At 39.7% G+C, this 21,127-nt stretch overlaps 1 protein-coding gene across 2 annotated transcripts in view; it reads left to right on the top strand.

Annotated features, from left to right (window-relative positions):
• Positions 1 to 20,248, top strand: part of deptor (DEP domain containing MTOR-interacting protein) — a 30,748-nt gene extending 10,500 nt beyond the window's left edge. Inside the window, exons 5-10 of one of the 2 annotated variants that reach the window (XM_073484804.1) lie at positions 3,048 to 3,226; positions 8,298 to 8,480; positions 10,195 to 10,332; positions 13,206 to 13,276; positions 13,779 to 13,883; positions 19,366 to 20,248. In XM_073484804.1, the coding sequence (XP_073340905.1) occupies positions 3,048 to 3,226; positions 8,298 to 8,480; positions 10,195 to 10,332; positions 13,206 to 13,276; positions 13,779 to 13,883; positions 19,366 to 19,488 (799 nt within the window). In that variant the 3' untranslated portion in view covers positions 19,489 to 20,248. The remainder of the gene's footprint in view (positions 1 to 3,047; positions 3,227 to 8,297; positions 8,481 to 10,194; positions 10,333 to 13,205; positions 13,277 to 13,778; positions 13,884 to 19,365) is intronic. The other variant, XM_073484805.1, reaches the window with a different exon arrangement.
• Positions 20,249 to 21,127: the final 879 nt, after the last annotated feature.

The following is a 21,127-nucleotide window of genomic DNA, read 5'->3' as shown; positions in this document are numbered from 1 at the left end:
AAGTAACTTGGTGGACGGCCGTTGCAACCTGGTTTCCTCCACCTCTTCTTTGGAACCAGCTATATTTAGAAATTACTTAGGTGGTGTGTTAAATATTTAAAGGTAAGGTAAAAAAACCTACATATATATTTATAAGAGAAAAGCCTGGTGGTCCTACAACTACTCCAGGAAACAACTACACTGAGAACATATCCAGATCATGGCAGCTCCTTTAAGTTATCACGATTCATTTACATACTGTGTATACAGTCTCACATATTGCATAATATGCTATATTATTCCTTGCACTAATACAGTACTTTGAGTCAATCCCTTTGAGCCAGTATAAATGATCTGTTGACTTAACATGTTAACATGGATTAGATGACTACTAGAGTCTCATGGAACATTATGTCCAGTTCTTTCAACAGTTGTATTATGATGTTGGCTGCTAATGTGGGTCACAGCACTTGTCCCACTGAAGCGCCAAATGCATCAACGTTTGACATCTGAACTAGTCGTGTTTTCTCAAGTTTGTTGACTTTACATAAGCAAAGCCCTGGGTGTGAACCTGAGAACATTTTCTTCTTCCTTTTTTTGGTTTACTCAAGCCAGTGGTGAAACTCAAGGAATACAGTTCACTGACAATTTAAGTTTAGGTTTAGTGACAATACTGTAATTCTTATCTTGAGATGTAGGCCTTCAGCTCTGGCTCAGCACTTATAATTGAATCAACCACAGTAGCAGAGTAGCAGATTTAGGTTTGATTTGTTTGACTGTCACATATTAAGATCCTCTTTCAGCCTCATTAAAAGCACAAGCTGCTCCTGGTTAGAAACAATATACATACTGTTAGCTCGTTCAAGCCAGACTAACCTTTAGTCACCTTCAGGTCATTTGTTTCCCCTCTGCAATAGGTTTTTATGCTAAGCTAGGCTAACCATCTCTTGGCTGTAGCTTCATAGTTAGCGTACAGACATTAGAGTGGTATCATCTTCTATCAGAAAGAACAAAATGACTAACTATTCCTTAAACTCGTCATCCATCGACCTTTGCATGGGAGGGTCATATTTATATCTCCTGACTGACTGACTCATCTGGAATGAAAAAAGTCGTATCCCTATTTAACATAACATAGATTTAAAGGTACTCTGTTTATTGACAGGCAGGCAGACAGCACTGGTTCTTCTAGTTTGGTCTGGTCTAATTAGGTCAGTGGTTTGTTGTGAAAGTTTCCTTGCAGGGAGCCAAAATGCTTCAACTATCACCGTGTCTGCTGGTGTAAATATGGTCTTTATCTCAACACTTTCCATAGTTTCAGTTCGTGAAATGTTCTAAGCATTGGAGATACAAATCTCCAAGCTGTCATTATATCCACCACTGATATCTGCTGTATTACACTGTTTGGTGTGTAGAGTTGACAGTTCAGTGAATGGTTTATAGCCACTCAAACAGATTGTGGGGATATCATCCGTGCCAGCTAGGGATGCACATTTTAAGTAATTTCTTTAATGGATAGTTGGCTGCCTTTAACTATCTATTAATCATTCATAAGATATGAAATGCGTTGAACATTATTCCTTTAGAAAACTGTTTTAACCACTGACATGATCTATGTTTGATGTAAAATCAGAGTCGGCTACATTGGGAGTTAAAAGAACAGATAGAGTAAACATGAAAGTCACTTGAGTGATGAACCAAATAACACAAAATGAATCGATTAATCACTAACATCCCTAGTGCCAGCAAACACAGCGAAATTGAAGTGGAAAGTTAAATGTCTCTGTCTCTTTGGTGGTACATTTCGTCGCTGGCACATGTACATGTTTTGACATGTACATGTGCACAACAGAAAGGTTATTGTTTCTTATGAGCTCTACCTGACTGTTCAGTTTTGTTTGAATGTTCAGGCGACAGTGATTGAGTGACGGGCGTGAATGTGTTTTTAAGAGTCAGCACTGCTGTTCTGTGCATGTGTGTACTCGTCTGTTTCAGTGTGTATGTGTCAGCTGGTGTCATCCAGAGGAGATCACACCACCTGCTTCATGTAATCCTTTGATTGATCCACTGCTGCGAAACTGATTTTTATTTGAGCTGAGTCAACAAAGTCAAACTTCCATTGACTGTCAGTGAAGCAGATCTGGAAGGCTTTTCTTGATGTAATTACCTTGTCATCGAGCTAGTCTGCTCTGTAGTTTTGGCTTGTGAGGTTCAAGGAATAGCATTTAATTTTAAGATTCATTCCTAATGCCTCCGCTTACGTGGCTGAAGTGCTAATCCGGTGACAGTTACAGTTCAGTATGTTTTGACAGATTACAGAGTGGATAAATGGGCAGAGCTGCTGGTTTGGAAAACTTTTTCTTGCTGGAAATTCACACTGAAGAAAGCTGAATTTTCACAATAACCTCAGTATTACTGAACACTCAACACATCTCTTGCATAATTAAACAGCACTATAGAGTCACACTATGGCTATCAGCTATAAATGTTGCAGCATTTCTGAGAACTCACATTGTTTTTGCATTAGATAGGTGTGTATAGAGCTTTGCTATAGTATCCTCCAGCTGTTACTATGGAGATATCAGGTAGAGCTTCAAGCTGCAATCTTGATGCAGTGAAGACTGCTGCTCTGCAGATGCTAAATTGATTCAAAATCGAAAAACGCATATAAAAAGCAATTTGTTGCTGAGTTTACTCACAGTTCCCATACAGCTAAATCTCTTACTGGTAACTCCAATTGTACGCTTAGTGAATGGATTAGCGTTGAATGCAACACCCTGTGACTTTGCTTTGCAGAGTTGGGTCACATAACGTTGAAATGTAAGCAGATGCTGAATAGAAATGACATGGCAATTTTTGTCATTTGGAACATAATCTATTGGATTCCCAAAAATGTAATCTAATCTGAATACAATTTAGTGCAACACCACTGTCGAAAACTCAAATCCCAGGTCTTTAACAATTTGTGGAAGAGGAACCGTTTCACAGCATTAAACACAATCCCATCGACAAGAACACAGAGGGGAAAAACCTCAACATCAACTGGAGTTTGTCCTTTCTCGTTGCAGGTTGATGAACACAGAAAACAACCTACTACAAACCAGGGAGGAGGAGGGCGGGACATTCGAGCGGACGCTGGTGGCCTCCGAGTTCATCGACTGGCTGCTGCAGGAGGGGGAGATGCCAACCAGGGAGGAGACGGAGCGGCTGGGACGGAGGCTCCTTGAACATGGCATCATCCAGCACGGTGAGGAAGTGCTGAAAACATTTGAACTGTAACAAGCAACGCCTGCATCATTCACTTCATATATACAAAATTGTGCTTGCAACCTCAAGCATTTCAAAATTGTATTACTCTGCTAGTTGTATCACCGAAACCCTCTTCAACTGAGGGACACACAGTCTGACTGAAGGTCAGTTTGTAACCCTGTCTTACTGCTACATGATCCTGTCAGAGAGCTTGGCAACTTGGCTCAGGTTAGGGCTGCATGACATGGTAAAAAAAAAATCGTATTGCAATTATTTTGACAGATATGACAAGTGTGATATGGTTCAGGATTAGTGGGAATGATGATTGTTGCACCACAATTTTAATTTTAACTAAAAATACTATTAAAATCATGATGATGTGACGTATGATCTAGATCAGATATTTCGTCTTCCATCAGACTCCTTCACCTCCTTAACCTGGTGACCTTGCCATTTATCACAACGTGTTAACTTTGCTTTGCTCTTTTGGGTCATGCCATCTGATAACTGTTGTAGACTTACAGATTACAGTATCGTCACACTTCACACTCCCTTTCAACACAGAGGTCTCAAATGGGAAACTCCACTCCGAAAAACTCATCACAGCTCATTTTGGGCTGACCCACATTATGTCTCACACTGGGCGGGATTGTATTTCACCAATCTTGAATCTCTATGTCTCCAATGTTTGACCCGACCTGTCTTGGGCTGCGTTCGAGCGTGAATAGAGTTACAGAATGTTACTGAGTTATAAACACGGGGAAAATGTGACCTGAATGTCACAGCTATCAGGAGGTCAGTGAGTTCTCCTGGCTGTAGAGCACAGCACCTGGGCTATCATGTTATCTATAGCTATGTGAGATATATTTATATACATATATATGTATATGTATATGTATATAAATATATACTTGGGTTCTTTTCTTCAGTAAAGAACAAATACCACTATATGACATTACTCCTTTATTCCTGCATTTAAATGTTACTTATATAAAGATACAGAAGTATTATTTTGATATTTTAATGTTGGATTATCACAAATACATTTTAATGTTCTACTATAGCTGGTGGAGCAAATTTGACCTACTTTACATACAGTTTGGTACTGTAATCTATTATAACAGTATATTTAATCATATGTTACAAGATCATATGTTTCGGTTATTACGTTGCATAAATGGGGGATTGGGGTTTACAGTCCCACTTTGATGTGTGGACAGGACAGCCAAGGATCAGGATTAATGGAGAATATGATGAGGTATGATGCAGCAGCCAGTAAAATATGGATGTGAAAAGCACAGGTGTCATTTACCCTTTTACCACTTTTTTAAATGGCCAATTTTGTCCCCGTCAGTAATTAATAGCAACATCTTAAACTGTTGTAGACGCCCTTGATATAAAGTATGTAGTAATTCCAGCTGCAGATAAATGTAGTGGAATAAAAAGGAGGTATGATAGGTCACTCTGAAATGTTGTAAAGTAGAAATATAAAGTAGGATAAACTAGAAATACTCAAGGAAAGCATCACACAATTGTACTTTTTTAAGTAACTGTACTTATGTTCTACAACTAAGTTTGAGTTCCAATATGAAAATAAAAAGATCTATTAATTTATGACTTTTATTATAAAAAAATTAATCCTGTAAATAAAACAGTACATTAATTCGCAAATCTGTCTAGTTTAAACAGAAAGAGCAACGAGAAGACAGGTAGTAAGGCACCACATCTTTAGAGGACTAGTACAGACTTGACACTGTATGTCATCGCTCTGGTAGGAACTGAAAACTGAAGTGTGTTTTTCTAAATTACTTCAGAGGAGCATTAATGCTTCTGCTGTGTGTGCAGTGTAATCAAACATGTCCCTCCCAGGTGTGAATGTGTGTTTGCAGCTCCTCGTTAAATGAAATTAAAGGCAATTAAAGACATAATTAGCACCAGGGGCACTCAAATGCCACACAGCTGTTGCTTTCTTGTCACTAAAAGCGTTTCAAAGGTGTTTTCCAGACGCTGATCGACGCAAGGTTACAGTTTGGGTGTGTTTGTGTATTTGTCTGTACGGTGTGCCAGCAACAGTTTACACTTGAGATTCAGTTTAACAACAGACGTACATCCTGAATGAGTCTCTGTTGGGTCAGCTCATGACATGAAATTTGATTTGACGCTGATGTCTGTTGCTCACACCCATGTCTGATTCAATTAGGATGTGTGTTACTGCAGAGGAGTCACATGGCCTACACGCTGGAGGTTTTCTGTTTATTTGTACACACTATTGTGCAGATTTCACCGCATGATGGGCATTTTTTTCTATTTTGTTTAGAGATGCACACACTGAGGCATTGAACATGTACTTAAACACAGCTGGGGTTGGCATGTGGAAATACTTTGGTGTGGATTACACAGTGTATATGACCCTGAGGAACAATACATCATAAAAATACCCCCACCACTTCACTTAGTTAATGTAATGCAGAGCCGTGTCAGCTTCCTGCTGGACTCACAGAGACTTCATAATGTTGTCCTCCCTGTGGAAATAACTGCACTAGTGTTACATGGATGATATGTGGACAGAGCGTTTAAACTAATGTTGTTTAATGTGTTTGCAGGCCTTCAGTTCCCCTTAGAAACATTAGAAACACGGCAGAGAAGGAGAGAGTGAGAGAATATGCATTCCTGCTCTCTGGGCAGAGGTCATGCTCACACACTCAGACATATAATGTATAGAAGGACAGTCTGGATGGATCCACATTGTGTCTGGTCATCATTGTTTACTGTGGGACAATATAGTCACTGTTACATCTGACCTGCTGAGAATAGGGATCCTAAACAAAGAGGCAGCTTTAAAACAGACCCAAAAGTAAATGTTGCAGATAATGCACACAAATAAATTAAGAATACAAATCACATACTGTAAGTGGTTGTAAAGTTGCTGTATCACGACATGAAGCTTATAAATCTTGTATCTTGTGAGACTGTGTCTGTCAGAAATCTTGCTGAATCAGTTTAACCTGAAGAACAGAGTTTCAGTTTGACAGCAGTTCAGTTTATTCATGTGCAGCAGAGAGTAAAACACTCCTCTAAAGGCTGTTCTGTAGTGTGTTTTTTTCTTTTGTCACATGTAATATAAGGATTTGTTTGGTTGACAATAGCCTTTCAACCACAAAAAGACATGTAAACTAAACACAAGCCCAGGGTGTGTTTCTTGTTGTACTGATATGCTAAACTAGGAGTAAATAACAACACAGTAGAAATACTTTTTTACTACATATCGGTTAAAGGATCAGTTCACCCAGGAATTAAAACCCAGTCATGATCTGCTCACCCTGATACGGATGGAAAGTCGGTTGAAGGTTCGCGGTTTCGAAGTCATTAAAACATTTCTGGAGCTTCACAGCTAAACCGCGTTGCAGATGAGGACGCAATAAAAGTAAGAGCCCAAATTGTTTTGAAAAGACGTTATTCACACGCTTTGTCGCACGGTCAAGCTCATGCCCCCACATCAGACAGGGTGCACACTAACACTTTTAGCTTAGAAGCTACAGCGAATATTTCTGCTTAAAAAGGGTGCAAAAAAATATTTTCAAATCAATTTGGGATCTCAGGGCTTCGGTAGAGTTGGATTTTGCTGGTTGACCTCTATGAAGCAATTTTCTGTATTTTTTCAGTTGTTTTTTTCCCCAGTCCCCACCTACTTCAGTTGTTTAGGAGAACTGATGATTTGCTGTGAGGCTCCAAAAATGTTTGGTGGACTACAAACATGATCTCATGATTACAACACTTTTTAAAGATATCATGAGAAGAAGGAAATGATGGTGTTTTTAGAGTCTTCTGGATTTGAGGGAAGTCTATGGTTGGTCTTTGTCAGAAAATGCTTCCGAAGGAAGTTGGATAAGAGGGACTGCTGCTCTTTTTGGAGAAGAGTGTGTTAGTCTAAATTTGATCACTTGTCCTGTATGAATGGGCCTGATGACTCGCTGGGAAATGAAATTACGGCACTGATCCAGCTGATGAAATTAAACCAGTTTGAATAAAAGTAATGCAGTCTTGCTTATTAAACTTACATTATCAGACACAGGCAACTGGGCTTCAGTTTCTGGGCCAGTTTTTCTGTGTGTGGAGCTGGATGGTGTACAGGCCTGCTGTGCATTTACTGTGATTTATGACATTAATTGTATAGCTTTTATGCATGTAGCCTATAATTTTGAAATTCTTTCCCACGACATGAACAAACAAAGACATAGAGTAGATACAAATGGAAAAACAACAGAGCACTGCAAGGATCATAAAGGGAGTTTCACAGCAACCAAAAAAGAGGCAAATAGATCAAAAATAGTCTATAAAGTTAATTTTAAAGAGATTGTTGATGGATTTCGACAGATGAAGCCTATCTAAACTGGAGCAGTGTTTACCGTGTGTCTCATCATGTGTCTGAAAGTTTTAACATTTCATCTTCAATTTTCCCAAAATTCTGGCTTCGAATCTTGTGTCTGAATTCAGAAAACACTTCAGGAAACAATTCTCGACAAACTGAATAAAAGCAGGACATTAAACACTGACAGTGAATTTACTGCTGCATGTGATTTCCTCTCACGTTGACAAGCTGGTAAATTTAAATAAAGATGGACTCAGTTCAGTCGCTCTTATCGGCTCAGCTGACGCGGTTCAGGTCGACGCTCTCTGAGGTCAGTTTATGTTTGTTCAGCGCGGGTGATCTCAGCTCAGGTTCAGAGTTTCAGGCTCACCTCAGCTTGGTTTTAGTGAGAGACACAAATTTTGAGAGGTTCACAGCAAAGCTGGCCAGTGGAACAAATGACTACATATTCTCTTAGTTGTTAAAATAACTTTGCATTGGCATTTGATTCTGACTCACAGCCAGTATATGAATAACTTTAACAGAGAAAGATTGTCTCTGAAATATCATCATCAGTCCATTTCCTCATGGTTTACACCTCTCACACCATCTTCTTCTTAGACTTACCCTGAAGAAGAGATGGTATAAGTGTTAAATATCTGTGAATATCCAGCATGCTTATGGGGAAGTTTCAAAGTAATTTTTTTCTCTCCATCTCCAGTCACCAACAAGCATCACTTTGTCGACGGGCCCCTCCTCTACCAGTTCAGGATGAATTTCCGGCGGCGACGGCGATTGATCGAACTCCTCCACGAGCGCGGCCGCAGCATCCCAGAGAGTCACGACAGCCCCTTCTGTCTCCGCAAACAAAACTCTGATGGAGGCAACACCAGCTTCCTCTCAGGTAGAAGCTGTTCCACACACACACACAAAGTACCTGTCTGCACAATGATCATGTCCAGTTGTATGCCAGCAATTAATAGCAATCAGTGTGCGATTGACTTCCTGTCCTTCAATTAAAACCTGACAGAACATTCTCAATGTGTTTCTTTGTCCACACTACAAAAGTTTAATGTATGCCTTCATTATTGGCATCTGTCTTCTAGGAGAAAAACACATTGACATATTAACCCCCTTTGCATTATCTTCTGTTGACACACATGATTACGCCTCCTTGGTGGTGTCTGCCTCATAAAGATAATAGAGTAGAAGTACTGTATTTGTGTTACCGGGCAGAAGAACATGGTAAAAAAAGTGCTGAGTCCTGTCATTCGATCATGTGATCTGGTTGACATGTCCCAATGTAATATGTAAGGTGCAACACGGACATAACAAGTTCAAAATCAAATTTGATAAATGTATTCCACAATAAGTAAATACCTACATGTTACAGAAATTTTAATAATCACAAAAAATATGATCCCCATTTTCATTACTTGAATCTTGACAAATCCTATTTGATAAAACAAAGAGATGAGCTTAAAGGAAAGGTTTGATGGTTGTGTGAGTTCATGGCCAGATGGCTGGATCCATAAATGCATTCACTATCAAATATAGTATCAAATACAAATATAATAATACAATAATAATCTCCCTAATAAAGGCTCTCCCTGCTTGCAGCCTATTAAACTGGATTGATATGGGCTCTTATGCAAACAAATTGATTAAACCGGGATTACTTAATAGAAAACACAAAACAACCCCACAACAAATAACTCACTGAGAGAAAAGGAGAAAAGACATTACTTAACTCTACAATACTTCAAAACTGACCAGCCCCTAGCTTGTTACGACTGGCTGGCAGGTTGCAACAAATGAGGGAGATGTACTCTGAGTTTTTTTAAGTAGATAAGTCAGTCATTCGGTGGTGTGTGCAGGTGAATGAGTGCAGTGATCAGTGTGTGGTGCAGTACACCAAATACCTAAGTAAAGAAACAACAAGGCACGGTGCAGGATGAAACATCTGGCTGACTGACAGACAAGCGAGCTGAACACTGGAATCTTCAGCTCAGCTTCAGTTGGTTTATTCAGCTCAGATTATTGCTCATTACATTGTTGCATTAGCAAAATGTAAAATATTAGCTCTCTGTGGCACTTTCAACAAAATACATATGTGAATGTAAAATTACTGGACAATGGCTGCAATTTAGATGCCTCATGGTAATCTAGAATAATTTAGACCAGCTCTAAAGTGATTTTATATGTGACTAATGGAGACATTGATTTTTCTCTTAAAAACGTCGAACATCACCTCGCACAAAGTGCTTGTAATTAGGAAACAGTGATGGAGAGAGAGAGAATGGTCCCAGTGGGCAAATCAGGACACAGGAAGTAATAAATAACATATAGATATTCTATTTTTTTTTTTAGACAGATATTTACAGTTGTGGTAGTTTACACTAATTGTATGAGGCATTTGTTTTCAGACTGAGCCGTGATTCTGAATATTAATGATGTAAACACAGTGAGGGTGAGTACCTCTCATGCTGTTAATTGACCTGCAGCTAATTAACTGTCCAATTAATTCTCGTCCAGCTGTATAGCCTTTCCCTCCTGCTCCTTCACTTTCTCTCATCTATCTTTAGTCTAACGTCTCTCTCTGTCTCCCTCTGTCTCAGTGAGTCCCACCAAAGAGATAAAGGTGGCAGTCGGAGTCCGGCGGAGCAGCATGAGCAGCAGCTGTGGCAGCAGCGGTTATTACAGCAGCAGTCCGACGCTCAGCAGCAGCCCGCCTGTCCTCTGCAACCCCAAGTCTGGTGAGACGACACACACATACCGTACACAGAGTCTTGTATGTGAAGGGCAGCTCTTATCAAGAAATGCTAGAGGTGTAAAAAGAAATATTTCATTCTGTATCCTTAGGTTATGTGTCAGTGTGGTGTTCTGTTAGTTCTTTATTACCTGACCAAGTCGTGTTCCTCGTTTTCACCCATCGGCTGTATCAATCTTATAATGATTGTGAATAAATTGGTGTAGAGGTGACGGAGATGTGTTAACAGATTAATGGCTCCTGGGTGACATCTAGTAGGAGTCTAACGATTCTGAAACCGAGACCAAGTGAAATCCAAATACCCAGCCTTGAGTCTCAAACTGCAAACGTGTTGGGGGGGTGAGAGTTAGAGTTACTTTTTTTTTTTCATGAGTGAGGTAATGTGTTTTGCAATGTCAATGTCATGTTTTCAAATGAGTAATCTGTTACAGTAACAACTTCACCGTACTTCCCTGTTCCTTAGTTCAGAAAATCCCACAAGCATTCGTACTGTTTCTCTTTCTCTACTCTCAGGTACCCATGGTCCTGTTTATTTTCATGTTATTCAAATAATTCAACGTTTTTCTGTAGAAATTGTGATTGTCATTCCTGTCATTAGCCTGCAGAGTTACAGATTATAGGTCATAGATTATGCTATGCTAAGTAAGACATGCATCAATATGAGCAGCAACATGTGCAAGGAATCGCAAAGGGGTTTTTATTTTTGGCAAGACAAAAGTACTCTAATGAGTTACTTTTCTCAGAAGGTAATGCTGTAACATAACAAGTCACTTTCAACAGTAACACTACCCAACACTGTTCAGATTTCACTTTTAAGATGAGTCACATTAACATGTCAGAAAACTATGCTGTTTATCGTCACCTCTCTTTAAAAGACTCCCTTCCCATCTCAAACTTGACAATTGTCAGACTCCGCTCTACACGGTGCATTCAGGGACAGCTCTGAAATTACAAATGTATCACTTACATTCAAATCCAACTCCTCAAAGAATCTTTTCTCTACAAAATGTGGATTTGGATAATCGTCACACTCCTGACATTAAGATTATACATCTGGCTTAAATGTGTTCTTTCAGACAGATGTACATTTGCTTCTCTTTATTTTAGCCGACTTAAAAAGAAATGTTGAAAAGACAGGCTTAGTGGACTCGTTTTATCTTCAGAGGAAGATAAATACGTGCTGCTTGTAGAAAGTGATGATCATGCGTAACGTTTGGGGGTGGACTGCTTAAATTTCTGAGTAAAGATTTGAATGAAGAAGTGAAGCCTTTGAGGTGCGTGTGCATGTGTGTGTGTGTGTGTGTGTGTGTGTATTTTGCTTTGTGTGTCTTTACTACTGTGAGGTTTCCCTTGATGTGTCTAATCCAAGCTGAGTCCTTGACAGAGTCTCTTTGTAGCAGCGGAGCCCCTTCAACATGAGCACTCACACACACGATACACAATGAACAGGAAAAGGAAGGCACACATACACACACAAACAAAGTTCCCCTCTGCCTCATATAAAACTTGGTAATGGTGTGGGAAGATAAGGAGTCCAAAAATATGAAACACTCATATTAGATGTTGCAAAAAAGGTTGTAATTTCCTGGCAGTATTAATGAAGCCAGACAGTTTAAATAAAGGATGTTGGTCTCTGACATGAAGTCGACGCAGCAGATGAGGTTTTAAAAACAAGTTGACCTGTAGATCAGATCAGGATTTCCACACAGAGATTATTGAAATGTCCAGATCAAGAGGATAAAAGGTCTCTCTCACTTCAGCTCCTCTCGCTTATCAGATTAGAATGAAGTCCAGCACAGACCACGAGTGATTAGTCAAGAGCACACACACTGTTCAGTACACACAGGCCAACAGGCTGCTCTCAGGTCTGTGTGGGAGAAGTAACTGTAGTTCAAGTCTGTTTAGCCCTTAAAGGTTTATTCAGCATACTTTTACCTACATTTTCTTCTTGGTTTAGTATCAAAACACATACAAAAGTGCTGCTTTTTGTTTAAGATTTATAAAGCAGTGCATATGATTGGTTGGTTCTGTTTTTTATCATTCCTCATTTAACTTAGAAAAACACTGCCCTATTCAATTTCACTGCTCTTTTATAGCCCCTAAAGTAAAGTTTCATTCATTAATGCATCACACTTATCCCTGTAAACCATAATAATCGGTGATATCTCAATCAGGAAGGTAATCATTTATGATTTAATTAACAGTCACCTCACTTTAAAGGAGTAATAATAAACAGGAAGCAGACTGAATGGCAAGAAATAAGCAGTTAATTAGAAGTTAAGATGTTAGATAGGTGTGTGGGCGGCAGAAATGCAGCACACAGTGAAATTGATTGAAAACCTGAAAAACATTAATGAGACTCCATTGTGAAATGTGTGCACAATCTCAGCACACATTCATTAATATGACCAGTTCATGTGAAGGGATTGTACGTGCGTGCATGGATTCTTTAATCTTCTGCTCCTGGTTGCTGACAAGTCTGCTACATCCTCCCAGCACTCAGTTTTGTCAAATGTTTCATCATTTGTACCATAATAGGGTGAATTTAAACTGGAGTTTAGATATTTTTTGGGACACAAAAGTCCATTTAAAGCCAGTTGGAGTCATATTGAAGTGAGTAATGGATAGGGGAAGTTGGAGTAGGGGAAGGGGAGCTATACTGGTTCAGGAAGCAGCGGGCCTCCAGGCCCTGGTTAGCATGTGACTGACGTTAGCTCTTTCTACACATACATACACACTATTTAAAGCAACAGTACTGTGTGTGTTTCAGTGTGCACGTGTATGCGTTACCCATGTGTATATGGTCGTGCCTGATTATAATGGTAGTAAATAACATTTTCTGCGTGTTTTTCTCAACAGTTCTGAAAAGACAAGTGAGTCCAGAGGAGCTGCAGACACCAGGAGGACCTTTTCTAAAGAAGACATTCACTGTAGGACACACGCACACGTACACACACACACACACACACACACACACACACACACACACACACACACACACACACACACACACACACAAAAACACTCAAACAAAGACCATTTCAGCATGGGTGTCATCACCAGATGCAAATTTTGGCTCAGGTTAGATTCTAACAGAGTGCATTCAAAACAGCAACTACTTTTACATGTACAAAATAATCAGGTGTGTTGTAAACTGTGGTAAAAACCCCAGTTGATGCACAAATTCTGAATGCATGGCGTACATGTCCAAATAATGCTCCTAAAATCTGAATCATTTCAATATTTGTCTTACTCAGGAAATGATACAATCAGAATAAAGCCTGAAACTCAGAATATCCAAACAAAATAGTTTTTTTTACATGACCTGTATCAATAAAACATATTCAGAGGAATGGTAAAATATTACTATGTATGTCAACATAGTCATTGAGATGCCATGTTGTTTCAACATGTGTCTCTTTTGTCCCTCAGATTGTAGGTGATGCTGTCGGCTGGGGCTTTGTGGTGCGAGGCAGTAAACCCTGCCACATTCAGGCAGTGGACCCTGGTGGACCTGCAGCTGCTGCTGGCATGAAGGTAAGAACAGGAGAGATGTATGGGGGCCCTCCTCCATCTCTTCATCTAATGTGGGAAAAATGTTTGGACGTGAAAAAAGATGAACCCGCTCGTGCTCAGTTTCGGAGAGTTTTAACAGGTTTGGAGGAAGAAAGGAGGGTGGATGTCACTGTTTGTAGCTTAAATGAACTGATTGTAGCTTAGATGAAGTAAGGTAAGGAAGTACTGCAGTCATCTGTTGAGGCTGCAGTACAATTTACATGCTTGTGTCTTCTGATTGTATTCCTCTCTTCATGACTGTGAACCTAAAATCCAATATGATGATTTGAGAGAGGATCCCTTATTATTAATCAATTCTGAGATTTTGAAATCAAAGCTTGACATTTTGCCTTTAATTTTTGAGATAAGATTACAACAACAACAAGATAACGACAAGTCGTCAACAGGAAAGTGCACTGCCAGTGGTTGTTTGAACACGGTTTATTATTTTGTCTTTGAATCTGCACTTACATATGTATATTGTTATACTCAAGTGCAAGAGAAGTGCAGGAGAAGAATGAAAGAGAACAATATGGAAGGAATAGGAAGAGGAGTAGAGTAGAGGGACACTTCCTGTAACTCCAGCCTGCATGAGGAGGATGTGTGAGGACAGGAGCTGAGAGAGTAGTTGTTAAAGCAGGAAGAGTGTTCAGGGAAGGAAAACAGGGTAATGGTGGCTCTGCAGCCACAGCTGGCATGAAGGTATGTAAGCAGAGTGGCAGCAAGGAATCCTGGGAATGCAGAGCACAGCGACTTAAACCGCAACATGGAGAGAGGAGGAAAAAAGTAGCGGGAGCCAGATAGAGGAGAAACACAAGATTTGGAGGAGAAATACGGGAGAGGAAGGAAACATGAAGTTATTAAGCATGTGATCATTTAGAGACTCTTGGAATTATAAAGTGAGCATTAAAATGTTTCCTCAGGCGTTATGGAAGCCCGAAGGTGAGAGACCTTTAAAAAAGAAAAACCAAAGCTTCTGCCTCTTCCTCACAGTGGCAGCTAAACTAAAATTTGCCGACTAAGTAAAGGACAGGATGTTACTCAGAGAGAGAGGACACATGAGCTGAAGAGTGAAGAAGAGGGTGAGGAAGGAGGCAGAGGTAGAGGAGCATCAGTATGAACACTGAAAGAGGAAACGGTCAGTGGAAATAATATCACTTCTGCTCTGGTTACTGTCATCGGTCATATTTTATCACCATGGAAACACGTGTCATGGTTCATACGTTATAAAGGCGACCTCATAAAGTGTGTGTGTTTATGTCCTTACTCGAGATCTCGTCATTTCCACCTCTGTGTTTTTTTTAGTTTTTTATTAAGGCTGAAAGGTAGCATCAAGTTTTATGAGCCGAGGGCATAAATCAAACCAAAACCAGAATATTTGGTCAGAAATATGAGATTTATCTCTCAGTATCGTCCCTGTAGAGTAAATTCCTAGTGTGCAGCAGTGTGCAGCAGTTAATCTGCGAGGAGTTCCTAGAAGCCCTTTTCCACTTCACCTGAGCAGCGTTATCGATGTGCAATTAAGCAGTAACACGATCCAGGAGAGGGAATGCCTTGCTGTGAGGTGTTGGCACTGCGGTCCAGGCAAAAGGCCAAAAGAGAAACTCACACCCATTGACCTCAGGGAAGGAGGTAGTAAAACACATTCTGAGGCTCTTCTCTTTTCTAGCTCATCTCCGTCTGTTTGTATTTTTTCCCACCGCACACAGACGTACACATCAGCATCGTCCTGACCGTAATGGATCCGAGCACTTATGTAGCTGCTAGAGCTTCTTCTAATGCACTTCTGTAATGCAGCAGGTGGAGCAGGATGTGTGTTTGTCCCACTTACTGTCCATTTGTGCATCCTGTACTGTACTGTGTGTTCTCGCACCATTATGTGTGAGTGTACTGAACAGTAAAGTTCTGTTACATTATTTGTACCACATGGATATATAATCATCAGAGTTTCTTAACCTCCATTTTAAAGATTTTAACTCCTAAATTTGAACATTTAAAGATTAGAAAATTTGAAGTTTAGATGAATCAGGGACTGTAGCAGGCTGTAATCTCCAAATACTATTATACTATCTGTGAGATCATTTATATGCAGGATTTTTAATATCTTTAATAACCGTTTTGAGTATATTAATTATGCTGAAGACTCATTATGACCAGTTCAAACAAGCATTCAATATCTAATTATCTGACTCTCTTAAAGGAAAACTTAGACATATTTTGAAATACTTCTTATCAGCTTTTTCTCTTTCTTGCTGAAACCCTCCTGGAGTCTTGTGTTCACTGTGAGGTTGCCAGGCAACCAGCAGACCCCAGGAAATCACTCCTCCTGGCCGAGAAACAGTCCAGCACATAAATCTCTGTAAAACCACAACTTGTAGTTTTTTCATTTCGTTTTCTGTAAGGATTAGATAAAACATATATAATGTGTTAATTAGTGAGCTATAAGCCATTTTGGAATTGAGCCAAATTTCTGCCAGATCAGAGCAGCATGGCCTTTGCAACGACGACCTTTTGTCGCATGTATTGCATGTTGTTGCTGTCTAACAAAGTAATTTAAAAAGAAGTTTCTGCCGGATCATCTTTCCTTTGACATTCAGTTTGATGATCGATGATTAATCGGCAGGTTAATTGTAAATCTGGCTCTTGGACGATTGGTTTGATTTTGGGCGTTTTGATCAAATATCTTTCGGTTTGAGCAGTTGATTTAATCGTAGTGGAGTAGCATTTATATTGTGTGGCTACTGTTGTCTCGACTGTGACTGTGTTGTGATTTAAAACTGAAATTCGGAGCAGAACTGGTCAATCATAAAGTCTGCATCTTTCCAGCCATCTGTGGTTTCGGACAAAGGCGTCTGCTAAATGCCCTAAACGTTTCATAAACAAATCACTCAAAGTAATTCTGCTTTTCTCTGTTGGTCAACATTGTTGTCTTTTTTCATTTAAAACATTATTGGAACTGTCATTTGGCAAAATGCATCTGGATTCTGTGTTTGTACTCAGTGAAAGCGACCATAGTGGTTGTATGTTTTGACTGCACATTAAACTGTGCAGGGATTCATAGATCATTAAAAACCCACAATGACTGCCCACAGATGCTGATAGGCAGAATTTGTTTCACCACTGGACAGAAGCAGGCTAGCTGCTTTACTCTGTTTCCAGTCTTTATGCTAAGCTAAGCTAGAAGTCTACTTGCTATAACTTTCTACACAACAGACAGACATGAGAGTGGTGTCAATCTTTTATGTCTTTCTTAGCAAGAAAGCACATTTTCCAGAAATGTCAAACTTTTTCTTTACAACACCAAACCAGGCAGGGAACCCAGTGACAGTATGTGGTTTCAATTTAACCAGTTATTGTTTCTACGGCTTTCTGATTCCTCAAGGGACATACATGCAAATGTGGCCTCAGGTCATCCATCACTTGAGTGTTTTTAGAAAGAATAGAATATTCTCTACATTGCATACAGCTGTTTCTGTTATCGCTGCATGTAAGTTGAATATCCAAGCATGTCCTCGTAACATGTGTTGTTTATTCTCTCTCTACGTCTTCTCTTTATGCCCGTTTCTGTGTCTTTTTTTTTTCTTTTTCTCTGTGCGAGAGTGATTTTAACCCTCTGAGTGCAAGGAGTCATTCAGTCCAGCTGGGCCCCAGCCAAGACTAACAACCCCAGAGCCTGAAAGGAGAGAAGCATCGGTGGGAGAGAAAAGAGGGGGAGGTGTTGGAAGAGAGTAGAAGAGGTTGAAAGGAAATGTGGAAAGAAAGAGAGTAGTGCATGAAGGAGAGTACTTTGCAAGTAGTGGGATATAGGCTGCAGAGGTTTAGATGTGATTACAGTGAGAGTCTGAAATTCCTCCACAGCGCAGGATTAACAGTCTGGGATTTTTTTCCCTTTCCTCTATCACTCTTAATCTCTCTTTCCCTGTATTCTCTCGTCCTATTTTCATCTCTTTTTTTCCTGAAACGGTTAAGAAGGCTAGAAGAGATTTAAAACCATTTTTTTCCTGTAAAATTAACCAAAAATAGCAACCTCTATCTGCATGTATTCACTACATGTAACGACAGTTTATGTAAGGAACAGGCAGGGTTTCAATAGCTGCTCCCTGTAAGATGTTTCCTGAGTCAGGAGCCCATGAAACACATCTGTAAAAGTTTTTCTTCCATCATCACTCAGCAGCCTGCGTCTGCACTTTCCTGATTTATAGGCAATATAAATATCCGAATGATTATGTGCTTTTGTTCTCGCTGACATGCATCGGGATTGTTTTATGCATCTTGCAGGGCTTTTGGAAAACTTTTGGCAGGGGAGTGTGTTTGCCTGTGTGTCTGTGACTGTGTTAGCGTGCGCCTGTAATAGCTTGCCAAAAACCTAACTAAACGACAGCAGAAAACTGCTGCACTATGTCACAAGAGCAGAAGGCAGCTCAGGCAACAAGTCCTTATCTCTATCAGAGCAGCGGTTAAAATAACGATAAGGGAGGTGGGGTCCATGCGTGACTGGGGAGTGATTTGAGCATGGATGCCATGTTGTACCTACTGTAATTTATTTCAGGCAACACTATCAGTGTGTACTGGTTTGACTCTACTGTTGGAGCTTTGAGTACGATTCCTGCGTTGTCTTACTGAATAACGGTCTGTTTTTTTTAAATCATGTTTGCTTTGTTATCTGCACTATGATTGGACATAGTTTACCATCTTTTGAGTGTCAAGCTTTCGATCAAACAGATAAGATGAGATGCTAGGCCCCAAATACCCCCCCCCCACCATGGCATTTCCTCTCTTATCGCCCAACATGGTAAATTGTTTTTACTCTGCTCAGCTCCACTTTTAGAAATCTAGCAAAATGTTGGCAAGAGTCGTCTAAAATTAGGTTCAGGCTTATATGTGATCTCTAGTGATATGTTAAGGAAAAACAAATGCTGCTCCTGATGGAAATCTGTAAAGTGGGGGGAATGTCAGACTGAAGATTGAAATGGAGTTTAATGAGCTGACAGGTCTGATATCAGGCAAATAAAATATAATTCTCTGGGCAAGATGTAAGCAAAAAACTGAACTAATAAAGTTCTTTTGGGAAATGGGTTATTTGCGTGCCGAGAGTTAGATGAGAAGGCTGATACCACTCTTATCCGTCTCCTGCCAGGCAACATTCAAGATGGAGACTCAGCCACTGTATGGTGGCAAATTTTGTTTTTTGTACAGATTAAAACAAAACAAGACATGACATGTTTAGTAGTGAGCTTTTAGAGGTGCTTGTGGGCGTATTTTGTTATAGTGGAGCAGAACCGGGCTAGCTGGTTTTCCTCTGGTTCCAGGCTTGCTTACCTAAATAAATCATCTGCTGGGTCCAAATACATATTTACTGTACAGACATGTAAGTGGTTATAATCGTCTCTTTAAGCTCTCAGCAAGACAGCTAATGAACATGTCTCCCAAAATGACAAACTGTCTCTCTGTGTCTTTTCTTCAGGTGTGTCAGTTTGTGGTGTCGGTGAACGGACTAAACGTCCTCTCTCAGGACTACCGGGCCGTCAGCAACCTGATCCTAACCGGACCCAGGACGATTGTCATGGAGGTGATGGAGGAGGCATAAGTTTGAGATGAGCCACGACAGAATCCCTCTTTATGTAGAAGGTCTTGGAGGTTTAGCATTTGACCTCAAAGCTACAGCGACAGAGCAATGTGGACGACTTGAAACGCTCCTCCAGTTGTCTCTGTTCCCGCGTTGTTTGGATAAGGTGTATAACTGAGAGACGGAGTGTGTTTTAAAAATGAGGGGAATTCGACTCAAGTAAATGATTCAACCTGTAGACAAACACAGGTCGCACTTGATTTTTTTTTTCTTTAAATTTAGAGGTGCAAAGTGCAAAAGCCACTCCTAGAGATGGTGATCCAACTGCGTCAATGTGCCCACACAGACTCTCAGTCTTACTGAAGAGGCCCCAGACTTTGCGTTTTTATTTGAGTTTCGAACTGTGTCATGAATCTGTTGCTGAACATGATGAGTGTTTAAAGGACGCCAGACGATGTGAGATTGAGATTAGAAGCGGGAGGCGAACGAGCAAAAGCTGCAACTGTAACAAACAAGAAGGAATATTTCATGTTGACAGGTTCAGTGACCTCTCCCCCAGTTAGTCTCCCAGAATGGATGGAGGCTCCTGACAGCCCAACACTGCCCTCTGCTGGGAGAGACAGGACGACACACAGCGAGGGAGCGTTTATACTACAGTTACATAAATCAAACGTCTTTGGTTTCAGGGTGTTTAATTGTTTTTCCTTGCTTGAAGAGCCATCGTGTCAGATAGAAAAAGATTCTAGCCTCATCTTGCGAATAAAATTAAAAACTAAATTGATGCCCAGATGTATGTGTAGTTGCTAGAAAGTAGTTAGTTTACATGATTAAAAATGCAGTGATGAACTGTATGTGAGATTTAAAGGCACAATGTAAATAGAAGTTATGAAAGACTTAACGCACAAACAAACTGAAGAAGTCCTGCTTTGAAAAATGGTGTTTATCGGCTGAAGCCTCATTATTGTGAAAACAAACTGCAGCACTGAGAACATCTTTGAGACTTTATAAACAACCATTTTTTAAATTATTACTTACCCCTCAGCTCTATTAGTATATTTTTGTTTAGTTTTTTTTAACATGACGTGATATTCAGACCAGAAACTTCCACAGTGACATGAGATGTCATTATTTGTTTCTAAGAACTCAGAGTTCTCAGCTCAGAAATATAATTTTTTTCTAAAAAGTGTTGCATTTATTGCCTAAAAACAAACAAACAAAAGTGTGTTCCATACGAGTAACAACGCCAAATAATTGTAATTGGAGTCATATTATGCCAACCAGATTTTATTTGGAAACTTACGCACACAGGATTCAGTTGACCTGAAATACAAAATTGGCATCGATATATTCTTTTAACGTTTGAAAAATATTAAAGGGTATAGGACTGCTATAATGACAGAAGCACTTGGATGACAAAAGCTTTCTTTATTAATAAAATTTAGAATTTGAATATGTACATTTACACACTCACGTATACAGTATATGTATATATAAATGGTGTGACGGACTAAGATCTTGTTGAATATTGTTAAATTCTGTGTTTCAATTCCGAACCATAAACAAATGTAAAGGTCCAGTGTGTAGGATTTAGGGGGATTTATGCACAGAAATGTTATATATGTTATGTTTTCATTAGTTTATAATCACCTGAAACTAAGGA

This window comes from Pagrus major, chromosome 17 (assembly GCF_040436345.1).
Source record: "Pagrus major chromosome 17, Pma_NU_1.0".
Classification (NCBI taxonomy): domain Eukaryota; kingdom Metazoa; phylum Chordata; class Actinopteri; order Spariformes; family Sparidae; genus Pagrus; species Pagrus major.
Note: the sequence above shows the minus strand (reverse complement) of the source record. Positions and strands in the feature narration are given on the sequence as shown.